This window comes from Oncorhynchus clarkii, chromosome 5 (assembly GCF_045791955.1).
Source record: "Oncorhynchus clarkii lewisi isolate Uvic-CL-2024 chromosome 5, UVic_Ocla_1.0, whole genome shotgun sequence".
NCBI classification, from domain to species: domain Eukaryota; kingdom Metazoa; phylum Chordata; class Actinopteri; order Salmoniformes; family Salmonidae; genus Oncorhynchus; species Oncorhynchus clarkii.
The window spans coordinates 27,412,010-27,427,315 of record NC_092151.1 but is presented as its reverse complement, the minus strand read 5'-3'; the positions used below and the strand labels follow the sequence as shown (position 1 = coordinate 27,427,315).

The 15,306-nt window shown below is 41.0% G+C and overlaps 1 protein-coding gene across 2 annotated transcripts; it reads right to left on the bottom strand.

Moving 5' to 3' along the window:
* Positions 1-1,725: 1,725 nt before the first annotated feature.
* LOC139408591 (FtsJ RNA 2'-O-methyltransferase 1) lies at positions 1,726-9,096 on the bottom strand. 2 transcript variants are annotated; one of them, XM_071152659.1, is made up of 11 exons: positions 8,962-9,096; positions 8,509-8,635; positions 8,241-8,310; positions 7,832-7,934; positions 7,514-7,592; positions 7,291-7,343; positions 7,131-7,184; positions 4,942-5,044; positions 4,705-4,788; positions 4,517-4,620; positions 1,726-2,421 (listed from the first exon to the last, which is right to left on the bottom strand). In XM_071152659.1, the coding sequence occupies exons 1-11, from the start codon at positions 9,019-9,021 to the stop codon at positions 2,242-2,244; spliced, it is 1,017 nt and encodes a 338-aa protein (XP_071008760.1). In that variant the 5' UTR covers positions 9,022-9,096; the 3' UTR covers positions 1,726-2,241. The 2 variants fall into 2 exon arrangements, with proteins under 2 accessions (XP_071008760.1, XP_071008761.1); XM_071152660.1 differs by having other exon boundaries at positions 8,424-8,635; positions 8,962-9,003.
* Positions 9,097-15,306: the final 6,210 nt, after the last annotated feature.

The window sequence follows — 15,306 nt, the reverse complement described above, 5'->3', positions numbered from 1 at the left end:
AACAACCTAGCGAGGCAGATATGGAAACTGGCCAAGTTACAAATTACGCTTTAGAAAATACGGAAATATAGCCAATATAGCCAATTATGACAAACCAGAGAGCTGTTAACAGTTTCTGTGAAGATACAACAATTGTCATTGGCTAATATCCCTTTAACTCATTGGACAGTTTAAAGACACACTCCAACTATTTTTTAACTGTTCCCGTTGAAAAACAATAGAGGACAAAAGAGGAAAGGTCCCCCACTGGTGCCAACTACACCTACAAGTCTCTTGGGATATGTCTCTATAAGCTTGAGGGGTTGTAGACTCCGTCTCATGCTACCACATGCTACCACTAGAGTGAAAGCACCACCAGCATTCAAAAGTGACCAAAACATCAGCCAGGAAACATGAGAAGTGGTCTGTTGTCCACACCTGCACAACAGCATGTGACATTTATTGTCAATCAGTGTTGCTTCCTCTGTGGACAGTTTGATTTCACAGAAGTGTGATTGACTTGGAGTTACATTGTGTTGTTCCCTTTATTTTTTTGAGCAGTGTATATATTCAAAGCCCTTCGGTTGTAGTTGGTCTTGACATGTGTTCTCGTCTCTGGAATTAGACATCTGTGTGAATGATCAGTAACCCTAGTGTGGTCCCTTATGTGCTGACCTTTTTTTTAACCTTTATTTAACTAGGCAAGTCATTCAAGAACAAATTCTTATTTACAATGACGGCCTAGGAACAGTGTGCTCGGGGGGTTTGAACTTGCAACCTTCCAGTTACTAGTCCAACGCTCTAACCACTAGGCTACCCTGCCGCCCTGAATAGCAACAGGAAATACAAGCTGGTTGATGCTCAGCTACAAGTGTCCTGTGTGGCTCAGTTGGTAAAGCATGGCGCTTGCAACACCAGGGGTGAAGATTTGAATTCCCACGGGGACCAGTATGGACAAAGAAAATATGAAACGTATGCACTCACTACTCTATGCCACTCTGGATAAGTGTCTGCTAAATAATGTTAATGTATTGCAAACGCAGAAAGAAAAGTAATTGCCAACTAAATGGTTACAGAATATCTGATTTTACCATCCTCTTACTTGTTTGTCTCTCCAAACCATGTGTTTTGCCCCATCTAACAGGTCCACTGTTAGGCAATGTTCCCTTGAATTTTTTCAGGCACTGAGCAAATGTTTGTTTTGTGAGCAGAAACTTGAACACAGTGAGAATTTTGTGCAACTTCGAGCACATTTACATTGAACACTGAGGCTGTACCGTTACAGTTTTAGACAGGAGCCAATAGGCTATTGTGGCTATTTGAGCATAATGTAGGCCTACCAACAAAACCAATGGAGCAAATCCCATAATATTTTCACATGGAAATAGCTTGTGATTTCTATGATATAGACTACAGTAGAATATATGTGGTGTTCAATGCAGGCCTACATTGCAAACTAATGCGGCGAACTCAGTGAAGTTCAATCTCTTGCGTCTCTGCGCTGCATGGCATTTCTGGAGGAGGGGCGCAGTTTAGAGGAAACATTACTGGTACAGTAGGACTACCAATCACAGATTCATGAGATTTACTTTGTTACTCTGCAATACCATGAACCCATGTGTTGTCCCTATTTCTTCATTCATATCTCAATGTCCAGCCAAAGACTAGGGAGCAAAAAGTGCTTTTTGAACCAGGATATGTGACTGGTCATTGGAAAGCAGATCACAGAACAGAAAAACATGGGAGTGCTGGAGCAAATGTTATTTATTTTAGAAGTAAAAACAGAAAATACAAAATAAAAACACGATAAAGGTACAACATGACAATTGAAATTAATTGGTAAAACGTGGCAAAAATTATCTATACACAGTCTTTACGCATTCAAGGCTTTTCTGAACCAAATATCCTCTGTTTCTTTCTCTGTTTCTGCTCTATGAAATGCCAGTTCTCTCTGTTATGGAAGACAACTATTGCCACATTCAACAGGACTCAGTGTTCCATGGACATGGTGCTGTTCTGAACGACCAGATGAAGAATGTTGTGATTATGGTGGCCCAGAGGGTGATTGTGTATGGTGTGCTGCACAAGTTGAGATTACAAATGGTCAAAACCATATTAAATCAGGCCACAACCCTCCCACCAAATGGGAGCAAACATACCACAAAGACCGTTGAAGCACTGTGTGTGCTCCGTTGTGGGTAAATGTGTCGTTCAGTACAAACCGCCACACAACGTAGCAAAACGTTTAATAAACTGAACACACTATGACTCTTCCTGACTGGTTGAAATGTCCATATTTGAAAGGGCTTCATCCAATGGAAGAGAGGGGGAGTCCTCTTTGGCCAATAGGTTGTTCTTGCGTAGTTGACAGGCCTGCTGGTAGGGTGGGCGAATGGGGGGCTGGGTGGGGGGCGTGTACTTGTATTCCTTACTGGCATCCAACTACGAAGAAAAATAATATTAAGTTTAATGTGCACAGCACAAAAGTTTAATATGAAGTAAGTCTGTCTCCGACAAACACAAATGTTGGTTGACTGAAAGTCACCTGTTCTTTCGACCAATCGATCGCTAAACATTTTTAAACCTGTATTATTTCATATAGACACACCCTATGTGTTGTAATAAAATCAACTAGACACATTGAGCTTGTCTGATGCTTTAAGATTAGTTTGATGCCTCAAGAGGGCGCCAGAGATTTAGATAACCAGAAGATAAAAACCTTAACCTGACCCATCTATTCTCCTCCCACTCCTGCTGGCTTTCGCAGATTCTGCTATTACTCTCCTGAAGTTGCCGGTAATAGGCTACATGGGGAGTCTGCAACCTTTCTCATGTGGAATGCTAATTTATCTTACAATTTCTACCAATCTGCGCGTGCGAGTTATGGTTTTCATATGCACATTTTTGTGAAATACCCTATAAAATGTACTTCCTTTGCAAACTTTCTAAAAATAGCCTACATAAAGCCAACAAATAAAAACATAGCAGCCTGTAGATAGAAAATATCCAGAAAAAAATGTATATCCTATAAATCACATTGGCTACACATGGCCTGTCTGCAACGAACTTGAAACATTGTATCAACTATTTACTTGGGTCCGGCCCGAAAATATTCTGGGCCCTCAGTTTCCCGCGTCAGTGAGCTCTGGACAGACACAGCTGTAGGCGATTTGCACAACGGATTAGAAGCAGTGCTTGACTTGGGCAGGAACTCACCAGAGCTGAGTACAGCACCTCAAATTGTATACTGCTTGAGCTCCTGTTCCTCTTAAAAGAATATTAGCGCAAAAGTATTGTGGCGCTCTTGCACCTAAATATAAACTGTACCAGCACCCAAAATGAGTACCGGAAACTATTTCAGTCCAAGTCCAACAATGATAAGCCTATTTTATGACGTTTCCACTGGATCAGAGCATGACATTTTTCAATTCCACGCTGAGTGGTTATCGAAAGGGAAAGAGCGAGAAAGATTTTTTCAAATAGATCGAGGAACTATTGTAATTCTCAATGGATGTAAAAACAGAGTTTGTTTACTTGCTGTTTCAGGTGAATAAAACATTACTTTGAGAAACTTCACAGGACATTAGGGGTGGTGCAATAAGCAGAAATACTATCCAATCACCAATTGGACACAGGTAGGCTATAGGCCTACTTCTATGCATGCTCGTCCATCATTAAAAGAAATGAACGTAACCAAATATTGTAGATTAGAAATTATAGGAATTAACAGAAAATGTACTTCTGGTGATACATGTAATGAGGAATTGATATACACTAACAATCAAATGCAAACAATTCACACAATGAAGTTATGAAACAATGAAGGCCAGAAAAAAATGGCCAGAAAAAAATTACTTTCTTCTGAAACTCGTCAGTCTATTCTTGTTCTGAGTAATGAAGGCTATTCCATGGGAGAAATTGCCAAGAACCTGAAGATCTCGTACAACGCTGTGTACTACTCCCTTCACAGAACAGAGCACACTGGCTCTAACCAGAATAGAAAGAGGAGTGGGAGGCCCCGGTGCACAACTGAGAAAGAGGACAAGTACTTTAGAGGGAACAGAGAAGAGGCGACTCCGGGATGCTGGCCTTCTAGGCAGAGTTCCTCTGTCCAGTGTGTGTTCTTTTGCCCATCCTAATCTTTTCTTATTACTGGCCAGTCTGAGATATGGCTTTTTCTTTGCAACTCTGCCTAGAAGGCCAGCATCCCAGAGTTGCCTCTTCACTGTTGACGTTGAGACTGGTGTTTTGCGGGTTAAAATAAAAATAACATAAATGTGATGTTATTTTAAAGGACAAAAAAAAAAATCTAGGTGACCCCAAACATTTGAACGGTAGTGTGTGTATATATTTGTTACTGCTCGACTAAAACAATCTCTGTCGACCAACAGCCTAACGACCAAACAATTGATCAGTCGACTAATTGGGATCAGACCTAATATGACGCATCTATGGAGTAACAGCTTTGAGACTAGTAAAGAAAAGCATTGGTCTACAATACATGTATCAACAGAGACATGTATCTGAATATCAATACCTGGAGAGGGTAGGTCCGGTCCGAGTCAAAGGCACTCAGGTCTCCACAGGCCAAGAAAGGAACTATGATTCTATTTGGTCCCTCCAGCTGGTTAAAATCTACATCTGAAACAGACAGAAACCAACTTGAGTACCAGTGTATATGGAGTTGAAACATGAGGAAGATGGGAAACATCACTGTGTTGTTACCATATGAGTGATCCAGTAGAGGATTGGACATGTTGGGCACATATCCTACTGGAGGAGAGTAATTCTGACACATCACAAATGCCTCTGTAGAAATGAGAGAATGAAACAAACAAATATTAGACTCAAGCAGCACAACGCCTACTTAATCCTTCAAACCTTCTGTCAAAACCAGGCATTTGAATGGAAACCATCTATGATCCGGTGTGTGACCAGTGTCAGCTGTGGTCTCCAGCTCACCTATGCTGGAGTTCCTGCTGCTCCGGGGCTTAGCACAGGTCACACTACTGAAGAATATCTTAAGCTGGGAGTACAGGAGGGTCACGTCCTTCCCCCGGAATATCTACACAGTAACCACAGCATAAGATAACTTCTACATGACATAGGCTTTTTAGCTCATTTCTCTACACAATTTTAAAAAACAAACAAAGTGCAGAACTTGTTACATCAACACACACATACATTGTAATAGTGTTGGTATTATTCATTTTGTATTGTAGATATGTAGTAGAGGTCGACCGATTATGATTTTTCAACGCCGATACTGATTATTGGAGGACCAAAAAAAGCCGTTACCGATTAATCAACCGATTTTTATATATACAGTGGGGCAAAAAAGTATTTAGTCAGCCACCAATTGTGCAAGTTCTCCCACTTAAAAATATGAGAGAGGCCTGTAATTTTCATCATAGGTACACTTCAACTATGACAGACAAAATGAGAAAAAAAATCCAGAAAATCACATTGTGAATCACATTTATTTTCTAATTTTGTCTGTCATAGTTGAAGTGTACCTATGATGAAAATTACAGGCCTCTCATATTTTTAAGTGGGAGAACTTGCACAATTGGTGGCTGACTAAATACTTTTTTGCCCCACTGTATTAATATATTTGTAATAATGACAATTGCAACAATACTGAATGAACAATGAACACTTATTTTAACTTAATATAAAACATAAAATATTTAGTCTCAAATAAATAATGAAACATGCTCAATTTGGTTTAAATAATGCAAAAATAGTTTGAGAAGAAAGTAAAAGTGCAATATGTTCCGTGCAATATGTTCCGTGTAAAAAAGCTAACGTTTAAGTTCCTTGCTCAGAACATATGAAAGCTGGTGGTTCAATATTCCCAGTTCTTCAATATTCCCAGTTAAGAAGTTTTAGGTTGTAGTTATTATAGGAATTATGACGTGTCGACTATTTCTCTCTATACCATTTGTATTTCATATACCTTTGACTATTGGATGTTCTAATAGGCACTTTAGAATTGCCAGCCTAATCTCAGGAGTTGATAGGCTTGAAGTCATAAACAGCGCTGTGATTCAAGCATTGTTAAGAGCTGCTGGCAAATGCAGTAAAGTTTGAATGAATGCTTACGAACCTGCTGCTGCCTACCACCGCTCAGTCAGACTGCTCTATCAAATATCAAATCAGAGACTTAATTATAATATAACAAACACAGAAATACAGGCTTTTGGTCATTAATATGGTCAAATCAGAAACTATAATTTCGAAAACAAAACATTTATACTTTCAGTGAAATACGGAACCGTTACATATTTTATCTAATGGGTGGCAACCCCAAGTCTAAATATTGCTGTTACATTGCACAACCTTCAATGTCATAATTATGTACAATTCTGGCAAATTAGTTCGCAACGAGCCAGGCGGCCCAAACTGTTGCATATACCCTGACTCTGCGTGCAATGAATGCGGGAGAAGTGACACAATTTCCCTAGTTAATATTGCCTACTAAACATTTTTTTTAAACTAAATATGCAGGTTTAAAAAAATATACTTCTGTGTATTGATTTTAAGAAAGGCATTGATGTTTATGGTTAGGTACATTCGTGCAACGATTGTGCTTTTTTTCTCGACTGCGCTTTGTTAAATCATCACCCGTTTGGCGAAGTAGGCTGTGATTCGATGATAAATGAACAGGCACCGCATTGATTAAATGCAACGCAGGACAAGCTAGTTAACCTAGTAATATAATCAACCATGTGTAGTTAGCTAGTGATGTGAAGATTGATTGTTTTTTATAAGATAAGTTTAATGCTAGTTAGCAACTTACCTTGGCTCCTTGCTGCACTCGAGTAACAGGTGGTCAGCCTGCCACGCAGTCTCCTCGTGGAATGCAATGTAATCGGTCATAACCGGCATTCAAAAATGCTGATTACCGATTGTTATGAAAACTTAAACTTAAACTAATTAATCAACGATGGCGATTAATCGGTCGACCTCTAATATGTAGTGGTGTAATAATGTTATATGATGTACTGTTTTATCGTTTGTTTTATGTCTGATGTAAGTGCCTGAATCTGTTTGGACCCCAGGAAGAGTAACTGCTGCCTTGGCAGTAACTAATGGGGATCCCTAATAAATACAAATACAAACAAGTCCTCATCCAACATACAGCCCACCTTTGCAACAAACGTTCCTCCAGGTTTCAGGACGTGTGTTGTAATGTTTAGGGCCTGAGACGGGATATTTAGAAATTGATTATAAAGGATAAACAAAGATAACTGATCAGCCATTTGGGATTCAACTCAATATTACACAGTATTGCAGTGTGATACTCACAGCCAATAGGAGCTGAGCTTGGATGTACTCATCCACATCATGGAGTCCTGTCACTATGTAGACAAGCCAGAAAATGACCAATAAGGAAAAGCCATACGCATATAGTGCAATGAAGAAAACACAACAAATCCCACAGTGGCAACTAAGAGAAGAGTATGCAACTAAATGCAAGAGGACACAAACCAAACTGAAACCAGAGGGAAGAAAACACTCTCACACTCACCGTCTGGGGCTCCATCACACACTACCAGGTCTGCAGGCTGTCCTTCAAAATGCCTGATTATCTCCAGGGCAGTGGAGATCTAAAAGCAATAAATATATTTGACCCGCCAGCTTTGTTGAAATAGAGTTTGAGAATCTGATCCAAATCTGTTATACAATGTCTGCATTCCAAACCAAACATTTATTATCCCCTTTACTCTGCCCTTGATGACTTGTACTTCATTCTCTGAAAGGAATCAGGCCAATACTGCAACGAATTCAGTGTTCCAGAATAGTGTGTTGGTATTATAGTTTCTCTATAACTCCATGCTACAGTTACCTTGGTGATGTCCCCCTGGATCTGTGTCACCCCAGGGAGAGGAGCCATGGCCTGTAGGTCCACCGCCACTATCTTTACCTCCTCACTCTTCTCCTCCTTTCCTCTGTCAAACCATCAGATAAATGTACAATATTAGTGTTATGCACACTATTTCTTAACACCCCATACTAATAGACGCCAACTATGCTTCAAGTAGAATTGATTTAACCTTTAATTAACTAGGCAAGTCAGCTAAGAATAAATTCTTATTCACAATGACGGCCTACCCTGGCCAAACCCAGACGACACTGGGCCAATTGTGCGCCGCCCTATGCCCTATCACGGACAGATGTGATACAGCCTGGATTTGAACCAGGGACCTCTTGCACTGAGATGCAGTGCCTTAGACCACAAAGAGATTGAAACCAACCTGAGTTTACGGCTCAGGACCTGGCTCCAGCTGCCTGGGGCAGCACAGAGGTCGACTGCCCTTTTTACACCTGGGGAGGGAGAAATGGATGTCAATGTCATATTCAAGTGACATCAGAAATGGATGATCAAATTCATCTCCCTTTTTCCTTTGGCATAATGTTATATTTTACAATGGCCATACCCAATAACATAAGCCATTGATGTCTGATGTTGACCTAGGGTAAAACAACAATGGCCAGAAATGTTAACCCAAGGGGCCTTCTTGCCTTTGAACAGGCCAAACTCCTCATCCAGTTGCAGTAGTTTGAAGGCGCTCCTGGCCCTCCAGCCCTCCTCCTTGGCAAGACGGTAGTAGATATCCCGTTTGTCTTTGGAGGAGCGGCCCATCTTCACCTGCACAACAAAACAGATTTCAGTCACATTAGGTTAGTTAGGCCAGAGCAGTTTAGATGTCAGTAACATAAGACTAGGCCAGAGCCCTTTATTGCAACATGATAAGTCCTATTCCTTTCAGGTGAAGTTGACTTAGCTAAATTAGCCGTTAGCTAAAAGTCTAGCAATCCCAAGCTAAGTCTATTTATGGAACCGTTTGCTTAGCTTCCTGACAAGCTAGCAAACTGAAAACGTGATAAATGTGTTCGCATTCACTTTCAGACAAACAAATATAGAAATTCAGGACTAATGTGGAAGGGAAATAGGTTTATTGTGTGCATACTCACACTTTTACTTCCTCGCTGTGCTTTACTCACGTAAACGTTGACGTTGTGAGGACCCAACATAGTTGCCTCGTTAACGCCTGTACAAAATTCTAAGCGTTAATCTTCAATCGATGGTCAAATTAGCTACTTTTTTTCTAATTACTGTACACCGTCGAAGATTAAGTTATAGAGCACGTACAAATGAACTAAAAAGTGATATTTCCCATGTATACTGTAACTTGCTATGTGTGCTAACTTACTGCCACCACGAGAAAAGGTGAGCAAAATGTCTGCACAAAGTTATTTAATCATTGGATACTGTTATGAGGACTACTGGTCACATAGTCAGCGATGAGCAGTATGTCTGTTACATGTATTTGAAATAGGTATTTCAATTACTTCTGAGTAGTTTGTCATTTATATTACAATGGGCTGAACTCCAATGTATTTTGTAACAAGATACTTTCGAGAGCTGTCATTTGTATTTTTTTTTTACATTTTCACCATTTTGTCACCCTGCATTGGTATCAGAAGTCTGATGGCACTATGGTGTGCTAAGACTGTCTTCTAAATGAACGTAATATACATGTATATCAGAGGAGGCTGGTGGGGGAGCTATAGAAGGACGGGCTCATTGTAATGGCTGGAATTAAATACATTAAACGTATCAAACATATGGAAACCACATGTTTGACTCTATTCCATTTATTCCATTCCAGCCATTACAATGAGCATGTCTCCTATATCTCTTCCCACCAGCCTCCCTTGATCTATATGCAAAAATGAACAATTGCAATTGCAATCGGAGTATTATTCTAATGAGCTCTGCCCTGAAGCAAGGCCAATAATAATACCCAGTATGCTTTGCAGTTCATTTTGGTATGTTAATTTTCACATATACAGTAACATTTTGGTCATTTAGCAGACACTCTTACCCAGAGTGACTTACTTCAACTAAGGTAGATAAACAACATTATAAACTATGGATGCTGATTGGCTGGCAGCTGTGGTATATCACACCATATACCACGGGTATGGCAAAACATTTATTTTTACTGCTTTAATTACATTGGTAACCAGTTTATAAAGCAATAAGACTCCCCGTTCCTGAGAATGTTGTTGCTGTTCTGTTTTTTGTTGTTTATTTTCATACATTGATCTTTATGGTATTTTGTAATTGTATTTTATGTTGTATTTTGTCAGTTTGCCCATCCCTGAATAGTCCAACATTAGTGTTTATTATTCAGGTGATTCAACACTATAGCTCTAGGTGGCACTAAAATCATGAAGAGAAGGCTACACACAGTCTCTCAGAGTTAGGACACATCACCTATTATAAAACAATTAAATAACATTTGCTGTAACAAATGCAGCCATATACAACATCCAACAAAACATACAAACATACAAATACAACTGTATAGGCCTACAAAATATTGCCAAATTTGAAAATGAATGTGCAAAGCGATGGGAGAATCCACCAGCATAGGAATGAACCTACACAAATATTTTGGCCATTAGTTCAGCTCTATGGGTTCTTGGTGCCATTATCCATTGCTTTCCAACATATTGTTTTAGCTTGGTTCAGTTTATCTGCGGAATTGATGGAGATTCGTAAATTACTGAATATATGTTAGGTTCATTTGCATTGTCATCTGGGAAATTAGTGTTTTAACCGAGGCAGCAGAGCGTTGGGCCAGTAACCGTAAGGTCGCCGGTTCAAATCCCCGAGCCGGCAAGGTGGAAAACTCTGCTGTTTTTTCCTTGAGCAAGGCGGTAAACCCCAAACAACAATTAGGTATCCCCTTTCCCCTAACTCAAATAAATAATCTCAGTGTTCCTTTAACTCTGATGCTGCTCTTGACCACTTGTCCATTAGGAGCCATTAATCATTACAGTCTGGCTGTGGTGTAGCCACTCTGTGAGTGTCAAAGTGCTTGGGGGCAAAAAGCCCTTGGCAGACGCTCAGAATTTATCTCAGAGTCACCCCTGTCGAAGCCAAGATCTCAATACTGCAGTGCTGCTTCCTGTCAAGGAGAAGAATAATGCAAGCTTTCTCTCTTTCTGTTTGAAATGCTGATGAGAGTACTATCGCCATGCGCTGGGATTCTGCATCACTTGTAATCCTGTTTCCTTTTTCATTGTAAAGCATTTTTAGTGAGGGTTGTTATACATATGTATGAGTCTGGTACCCCGTCATCACCCCCACAGTTTATGAGAAAACCATCCATCCAAGGTGTCAGGGGCTTGCAGGGTGAAGTAAGATTTTCTTGGACCCCGTATAGGCCCGCTTTGCAGAGTGGCAGTGGCTGTTATCGAGTGGCTTCTCCCTGGTCCTGCCAGGAAATGTGCTGACCTCTGAGGGTTAGATTACCCTGCCTCCCCAGAACAGCTCCAGAGCACTTGAGTACAAGGCCCACATCGTTGCCTGCAGATCAATACGCATCGAGTTGCCTTTTTACAAGAGGTACATTACCGTAAATGTGTTTGCTTTGCAGTGATTCTGCAACCGGGGACTACATTGTTCTATAGATTAAGCTGGAATGTATCTGAGGTATCTTTTATCAATTGAACCTGATCTCTTTTATCAATTGGACCTGATGGACACTTAAGGATATAACAAATAGGGCATGATGGGATATCAAACCTAACCCATTGCTGACTTCTCTGGTGCATATGTGCTCAAAAATATGATCTGTAATCCCAGATGAGTATGACATTAAATTCAAACATAATGGTATACCTCTGTAAATCTCCTATTTCCCTTGTTCTGAAGAGGCTCTCCTGCTGCTCTCTGCCATTAGTTAGATGTGCAGACACACAGACATGCATCCTGGGATAGATCTACTCTACAGAGCTCTCAGTCGCGGACCAAGGCCTCTGAAGTCTGCTGGCTTTGAAGGATTGAGTGGATACCTTTTTATCATTGCTCCTGTAATAACTCCAAATCTTTTCCTCCTCTCTTGATGGCTCCATCCTCCCCACTGAGGCAATTTAAGCATGGCCTCTTCCCAGGCTTATTATTCTCCCCTTTCCAGACTAGTTTTATATTACATCACATTAAAGAGCTAAGAATGATGGCTGGCCACAGACATTGTGTGGGAGGGCTGGGGTTATTAAGTCCATAGGTGAAGGAGTGGATTAGTGAGAGAGCAAGTGTTTAGATCAGTTAGCGAATGTTCAGATGAGTGAGTGAGTTGTTAGTCTTTAGATAAGTAATTGTGAGTTACGGTATAGGCAAGTGACTAACAAAGGTTTTGAATAACCCAAAATCTGCAAGGTAGACTTACTATGTGTATTTTTTTGTATAACTTAAGTGCACTGCAGCATTGAGCTACTGAAGGACACAGTGAAACTCTTGTCTCCTCTCTTCCATCCTCCCCATCATTGCAGACAGACAGAGGGGAAAGGAGGGGTGTTAGAGAGTTTGGGAAAGGGAGGGGTGCAGAGAGTTTTTGGAAGGAGAGAGATTGCGCAGCACTGCAGAAACTGGGGCGTTGGCTGCACATTAGGAGCGCTGAAAAATAGAAACGAGGTAGAGCGAAAGAAAGAAACAAGCGAGAGCTGCAGGAACATAATATACTGTATGTTATTTTGAGAAGTCTTAGAAGACGGGCAGAAGAGAGGGAGTGTCTGTCTGTCTGGTTGGAATTGAAATAATGGATAGAGGGGAAGTGAAACTAAATAGGAGAGAATAGGGAGGTTTTACCAACAGGTTATTGCACGAATGTTTATTAAAAGTTAAAAACATTGGTAACAAGGAAAGAAAATCAAATGGTGCAAATGTGTCAACGTTTGTATGAATGAATATTACGTTATTCCGTGTTGACTTTTTTGTTAGCAAAATATATTGCTGCTTTTCAGCTCAAAGTAAATAATGACAATTTCATGAGTTGCGTTTTTGAAAATGAAAGTGCTTGTGAGTGTCAGGTTTGCGTGTGTGTGTCACTCTCTGTGTGTGTGTGTGTATTTGCCACTGAGGGAGTTTGAGTTTTGCCCTTAGCCCAGCACAGGGAAGCAGCTGCTTCATTCTCTATCAGGGCCAAGGAAGAAGGCTAGAGCACCAGCTCTCCCCTCTCATTTCATATGAATCAAATAAAATACAATTTTATTAGCCACATGCGCGGAATACATCAGTGAAATGCTTACTTACGAGCCCCTAACCAACAATGCAGGGGGGGGGCAATGCAAATAGTCTGGGTAGCCATTTGATTAGATGTTTAGGAGTCTTATGGCTTGTGGGTAGAAGCTGTTTAGAAGCCTCTTGTACCTAGACTTGGCACTCCGTTACCACTTGCCGTGCTGTAGCAGAGAGAACAATATGATTAGGGTGGCTGGAGTCTTTGACAATTTTTAGGGCCTTCCTCTGACACCGCCCGGTGTAGAGGTCCTGGATGGCAGGAAGCTTGGCCCTAGTGATGTACTGGGCCATACGCACTACCCTCTGTAGTGCCTTGTGGTCGGAGGCCAAGAAGTTGCCATACCAGGCAGTGCCCTTGATGGTGCAGCTGTAGAACCTTTTGAGGATCTGAGGACCCATTCCAAATCTTTTCAGTCTCCTGAGGGGGATTAGGTTTTGTCGTGTCCTCTTCACGACTGTCTTGGTGTGCTTGGACCATGTTAGTTTGATGGTGATGTGTACACCAAGGATCTTGACGCTCTCAACCTGCTCCACGACATCCCTGTCAATGAGAATGGGGGTGTGCTCGGTCCTCTTTTTCCTGTAGTCTACAATCATCTCCTCTGTCTTGATCACGTTGAGGGAGAGGTTGTTGTCCTGGCACCACACGGCCTCTGACCTTCTCCCTATAGGCTGTCTCATCGTTGTTGGTGATCAAGCCTACCACTGTTGTGTCATCGGCAAACTTAATGATGGTGTTGGAGTCGTGCCTGGCCGCGTAGTCATGAGTGAACAGGAGGGGACTGAGCATGCATCCCTGAGGGGCCCCTGTGTTGAGGATCAGCGTGGTGGATGTGTTGTTACCTATCCTTACCACCTGGGCGCGGCCCGTCAGGAGACAAGGGTCCTGTTGCAGAGGGAGGTGTTTAGTCCCAGGGTCCTGTTGGGTTCTGAGAATATGAAAATATACCTATTCATGTCACTGATGGAGTGCTAAGGTTTAGAGCAGGGGTGTCAAAGTCAAATGGACGGAGGGCCAAATAAAAAAATCAGCTACAAGACGAGGGCCGGACTGTTCGAATGTTCATTGAAACATTTTTGACGCATATAGTCTAGTGAACCTAATTGAACCTACTGAAAACCTAACAAATATATTACAATATGATCAGATAAATAAAGCAATATTTTCTTATGGCTCTGTCAGTAATCTTTAATTTTCAACAGACACAAAAGACAAATTTCCTTTATATAAATATCCCCATAACATGAACATTAAATGAAAGAAACCGGTATTCAAGGCACCATCAGTAGACTATATTTTCTATTTTAGCAAAAGTGGGCTAAATTTACTTCAAAGAAAAAACAATAATAGCAATTTTCTATCATCCACTCAACTGAAATATTTTTAAAATATAATTGGATTGAAATACAAAAAAATAAAGTGCAAAAATCTATTAATCAAAAACAACACTTTGTTTAAGGAGAAGTAACATGCAGTGAAAACAAATATTAAATTTTAACTTTTAAACTTGAACTGAGTAAAAACTCTAAATATGTGATTGCACAGTAATGTTCACTTGTTTGAGGTTGAGGGTGATACTTGGTGGTGTCCCATCTTTTCCACAAGTTCATCAATGTTCGGGGTAAGGCTCTGAGCTGAAGAAATCCTCAGAATTGAGTGGAGGTGTTCAGCAGTAAGTCGACTTCTGTGTGATGTTTTGTTCAGGTTCATCAAAGAAAACAGTTGTTCACACAGGTATGTGCTGCCAAACATAGACAACGTTTGAGCAGCCTGGATGCGCAGCTGGGGCATTGTGCCGGGGAGGAAACGGGCGAACTCCGCAGCACCCACTGCCGCATATTTTGCCCTCAGTGCATCATTGCATTGGAGGTCAATCAACTCCATTTGGAGGTTTGGTGGTGAGCTTTCCACGTCAACAGCAAATGGGTTACCGAGCAGTTCCAACCTGCTTTTTTGTGCTTCAAAGTCAGCAAATCGGCGTCGAAAGTCAGCGGCAAGCATACCTATTTTATCAGCCAACTGTGTGCTCGGGAACGCACTGGTAGAGAGCTTCTCTTTCATGGTCTGGCAGCTGGGAAAGTGGCTCAAATTTTCTTTCCGCATCTGCGTCTCCCACAGAGTCAGTTTGGTTTTAAATGCCTTCACTGTACTGTACATATCAGAGATGACACGATCCCGACCCTGCAGCTGCAAGTTTATTGCATTCAGATGACTCGTAATGTCA